Here is a 5,316-nt window from a genome sequence, read left to right on the forward strand (position 1 = left end):
CAGTTTTCAGCTAGAACATCCTATAGAGTGATAGCACTGATTTGACACAGGGTTGGAAAAAACCTTCCCCCGCTCAACTAATACTGCTGTAAAATAATTAGCCATCAAATTTCAGGTTTTGATGAGGATTTGAAGTCCAAATATCTATTATCACTGAGCAAGTAATGTTTCCGCTACCATGTATTGCAATTTCAGAGTTCTTGGATCTGTAAAAGGTCATGTCACTTAATACCTTTTAGTAATTTGGTTTATACAGTAGAGATCAGTATTGCATACTATAACAACAGTACTGGTTTATGTTTATAGCCTGTCACAGGTAACTCACACATCTAATTCTCTGGTGTTCTTTGAATAACCCTGCTAGAACTTTAGTAGACTGAAAAAGTCAGCCTTCACAAGAATACTAATAAGGTGTATACTTCCATTATATGGTCTAAATTTGCAGATGTAATATATATTGCTGAAAACAGAAGATTCCCATTTACACACTCACATCAGACCATCTTTCTATCAGTTTACATCTCATAGAGGTAAAAATCTGTCCAGTACCTTTTGAAAAGAGTCTTCATCTGTTATATCATATACTAGAATAGCGCCATTAGAATCCCTGTAGTAGATCGGCCCCAATGCATGAAATCTTTCTTGACCAGCTGTATCCTGCATTTAATACACTTGTTAGCATTTAATACAAAGCAAACAATACTTCAAGAAACTCCAAATACTTTGAAATTTTACTTTATTAAGAAGTGCCTAACATTTGAGTTCTAGTAAACCTAAGTAATTTTTCAGGAAGATATTTTATTTAGGTAGGGGAGGGAAAAAAGGAAAGTAAACATACCCATATTGCAAGGTTTACTCTTTTCCCACCAATATTTAACTTCTTTGTAAGAAAAGATGCCTGGAAAGCAAAACAGATTACAGTTAAGTTTTACACACAAATGTCTCATTTGACTTCAGATTAATTTACTAATAAAAACATCTGAATCAATAAAAGACAGATTTCTGGATCAAAATACTCTTTAAGCCAGAAGGCTGAGTCAATACTAAGCCAGTTAGTCATTTCGCTACAGTTTGCCAGGAGTCTTATTCTAAATAAATTTGGCTTAAGCCAATCATTTACTACATCTTTTTGCTGTTGTTTTGAATGATTTGGGAAGGCTAAGAGTTGCGTGGAAAGAGTCTGAATTCACAATACTAATAAGTCTAAGCTGAACTCGAAGCATTTCACAAGAGTACATGAAGTTTGGGTAGGAGCCAGCCTAACAGGATCTTTGATTCGCAGGAATTAGGCAGAGTAGTTCACTATTAGTGAGCCACTAGAACAAAATAAAATAGTTTGAGTTTATCACTAAAAGTCTCAGAACACTATTCTGCAAGTTTCCTTATCTGTATCTTTTCCCCTTTTTTTGCTAAGTGAGCCCACAACTCTCCCCATCTGTTTTTGGGGGCTTTTTTGAGGCAGTGGTGTGGTTGGTTTGGGTTTTGTTTTTTTCCCCTCCAGATACTGTTCCTGAAAGCTCAGTGATATGCTTCTCAGCTAACACACAAAAGGAAACCAAGTGGCAGGATGAGAAAAGCCTCAGAATAAGCATACAAGCTGCTCTAAGAATTCTACTACATTATCTTCTGAAAACATTTTAAGTTAATTTAAGTTCACAGTTAATTCAAAGATAAGTAATCTCAAACAGCTCTTTGAAATAAGCTACTAATTTTGGTATTTTGACTCTAGTGTCTTATAAGTGGTCTGAAGAATACTTATACACTTAGAAGAAAAGGATAATGCAATTATAAGAGCTGAAATTCCATTCTCTTTATGTGACTGTAGAAAATCTTTTCTTTTAATAGCTCAGTTTCACACATCCATCAGGTCCTGTTAGGAGCTGATAAAGGGGCCTGAGTAGAACACAAGGAAGACCCAGCTGGAAAAGATTCTCTTGAAAGTCACTGAATAAGAGGCAGGTGTATGTCACCTGCCCCTTGACTGCTTCATCTTCAACAGAGGCAAGCCAGGCATATGAACACTGCACATAGCACTGAACCTCCTTGCATTGTCTTTCCCCCCTCCACCCCCCAGCTACCTTAGACAGCCAAGACAGCTTTTCCAGGTTATGCAGGTCCAGCAAAGCAATCAGGATCTGTATAGTATGATTAGCACCACATCAGCAGCTCTCTTGGGTTGGACATTTTGCAGTCCTCCACACATTTGAGAGATTAGTACACAAAAGTTGTATTTGTCTCAAGCAATTAACTAACAGAAAGTGTCTACCCGATATTTTTTTTTTTTAAGTTTGACAGTAGGTTTATTATTGGAGTAATTCCAGCACAGTTCACTTGATATCAATTTATAGCTTAGAATTATTTTATCAAGATGAGAGCACTGACCTCAATATTTCAATCAATGGGAACCAAGTCTAACTGTCCCACGAGGTCCGACAACAGGTTACAGACTGTATTCATTGCTTGCAAAAAGCCCTACCTTTCCTGCATCAGCTTTTTCACATTGTTCTAGATAAATGTTTTCTTACATGAATCAGCAGCTACCCTAATTTCAATTTGCAGGTCTTCAGTATCTTAAGTACATGACTCGAAGCGAACATAACTACAGCAACGTATCTCAGCAGCCTCCTAACCTCAAAGGAAGTTCCAGTTCACCATTTCCCCTCTAGCTCTTAGGGAAGGGGCACATGGAGAGAAAAGAAGAGAAGAGAAACAGCTCCCTTTCACTAAAAGCCTTCTGTTACTAGCACAAAAGAAACTCTTCTGTTTGGGTGTACACAGGTTAACTTCACAATAGACTAATACTTAGTTATAGAATTCAGATAGGAAAGCATAAACATACATTTATAGATAAAAGATTCACACTGACCGATTTAAAGACTTCCTGTGCTCTCCCCCATCATTGAGCTCACACTGCAGGAAGCACCAGCCAACATGACTAAATAAAGTTTCCAGAAGGCTACAGTCTCACCATCCTTTTTGTTGCAATCACATTGGAATAAAGCACTAGACAGTACTTTCTTTTTGCAAGTCAGAGATTATTGCAGATGGAGAGCCTCTTGTCTCAGTATCTAGCAATCTCTTCATACGATTCATCAGTGTGGCTCCTTTGCTGAATCAGGAGCTAAGCATTATCTAATTTTGGCTTTATTGGAACAAAAGTAATGTGGTGCAATACTTTGAACTGATGCCATGAAACAAAGCCACTTTATCAGATTAAACCTTTAATCTTAAAAAAAGATGTTTTGCAAAAGTGTCGCTTCATTGCTTAATCAGATATGCTAGTTTCTTGTTATCTTATTTTTTAAGGGATGTTTTAATTTGCTAGTGAAACAACTTACTAAAAGTTTCTTCTAGAACTGTAAGGTGTAGGAAAATAAGAGTAATAAAGATAATGCTTCACAAGTGCACATGATGTACATTAAGACTCAACAGCAACTGACACTGTATTTTACAATCAATAAGATGTATGTGTGGCTAAGGAGGCCTAGAACAGAAAAGCAAATGAGTTGAGAAACAGTGCAGTCCGTTAAGAGATACAGGCAGCAACCAGAAACCTAATCACAGCGGAGAAAAAAAATCTCAACATGGAGCTTGAGCATGTGCTTCCACTCCTCCACAAGCACACACACACACCCCTCCAGACAGCCAAAACCGAAAGCTCTCAAGCCATAGTATCTAGAGCCATTTTCCTGTCAACATTTTGGAGCCTTTAAAAGGTCCATTTTATGACAATTGTGACCAGAGTCTGTATTCCAACTCACTTTTTGCTTCTAAACTTAGGTTTTCCACTACAGATTTAAAGAACATAAGTATGAAAAAAAACCACCAAGCTGCATCACATGACAAACTATGCAGCTCTACTCTTTCTTCATGGGATATGAGAATTCAGCTATACATGATCATTTTGATGCACTTTAAATGATTGTTTGCTCAATGCTACACTTCAGCTGCAGCTCTGACACCTACAAGCTACTAGTCATTTCTGTAGCATAGCAAATATCAGTTACCTCTATGGCAATCAGAGCTACAATCAGCTTGCCATAAATACCACACCATGCCTAGTAAACCTACCAATAGATTCATCCAACAGCAGAGTGTGAACATAGGATAATGAAGTTTAACACACGTTCTTTTTAGCTCTTTATAGCAAAAATAGAGCAACAGTATCTGTTTATAAAACACTCACTGTATTGCTTCTAGTGCATCTCTAGTGTTTCTTTGGTTTTAAGGGAAAGTTTCACTATTAAATACTTCTGAGATACCCAAGCCACAAGAATTTTCCCTTAAATGCGCAGAAATAGCGCACAAATACCCTAAGGCTCTTTTTTGGCATCACCTACTACTTATTCTGTACTTCACAATCTCAAAAGTAGTTCAAAACTCACTAGTGGCCCACGTGGTGGCAGGGTTTGTTTCTTTCTTTACAAAAAAAAAAAGTATTAAGAGCAGTATACATTACAGTGCTAAACACACACTTTCATGTACATGCTCACAACTGCTAGGAAAGATGCTGTGCAGCTGGCGTAACTGCAAATAAAAAGGTTAAGCAAGCAGAGACATCCCAAAAGACTTAACATACAACCCACAACATGAAGTCTAAACACGTTTTCTGAGACCATGTACAATATAAGCATTTCCATTTTGTGCCATGGCATGCATACCATTCAGTGCTAGTAGGTAATGAAAAAACATCACTTTCAAGCAGACACCCTGTCATATTTCATAAGTGGAACATCACTTTTTAGTTCTTTATAAGTTAGCAGACAGTACGACTGAGAATCAGGCCAAAATTCAGTGAGATAATGTGACAAGCAAGTAAGCCTTAAGAATCTTTTCTGTTATTAAATCATAAGCCTTAATCTCACAAACCATTTTGTGCAAGCTGTTCTCTTTAAGCAGTATTCAGGTAGTTCAAGGGTTAGGATTTGAGAACATGAAGACGACTATAATTAACAGAAACGCAGCACATATGAAACACTTAGTCACCAGTCCACTACCAATGATTACAGTAACATTACTTTCAAATCATACTTCCCAAGATTCAAATACATTCATATACATAACTGGAAAATACAAACAGTTAGCATTCAGAATAGAAACGAGGCCTTTCAGTACTGAAAGCTTAAGTCTGAGGCGTAAAAAGAACCAGAAAATCAGCTTCCAGCAAACTCGGCGGGGGACTGCCACCATTTAGAGAGCGGCAGCGGTCGCTCCGGCCACCGTTAAGCAGTGAAGAAGACGGCAAGCACCGAAACCCTACTGCGGGATGGCGGAGCAACACCCCGTAAGCCCCAGGGCGGACGGGGCAGGCCGGTA

At 38.0% G+C, this 5,316-nt stretch overlaps 1 protein-coding gene across 1 annotated transcript in view; it reads right to left on the minus strand.

Moving 5' to 3' along the window:
* Window positions 1-5,316, minus strand: part of RAB21 (RAB21, member RAS oncogene family) — a 15,681-nt gene that overhangs the window by 4,066 nt on the left and 6,299 nt on the right. The window contains exons 3-4 of the mRNA XM_009327666.1: window positions 839-898; window positions 550-657 (exon numbers count right to left, since the gene is read on the minus strand). Of these exons, the coding sequence (XP_009325941.1) occupies window positions 550-657; window positions 839-898 (168 nt within the window). The remainder of the gene's footprint in view (window positions 1-549; window positions 658-838; window positions 899-5,316) is intronic.

Source organism: Pygoscelis adeliae, unplaced genomic scaffold, assembly GCF_000699105.1.
Source record: "Pygoscelis adeliae isolate BGI_AS28 unplaced genomic scaffold, ASM69910v1 Scaffold113, whole genome shotgun sequence".
Lineage (NCBI taxonomy): Eukaryota > Metazoa > Chordata > Aves > Sphenisciformes > Spheniscidae > Pygoscelis > Pygoscelis adeliae.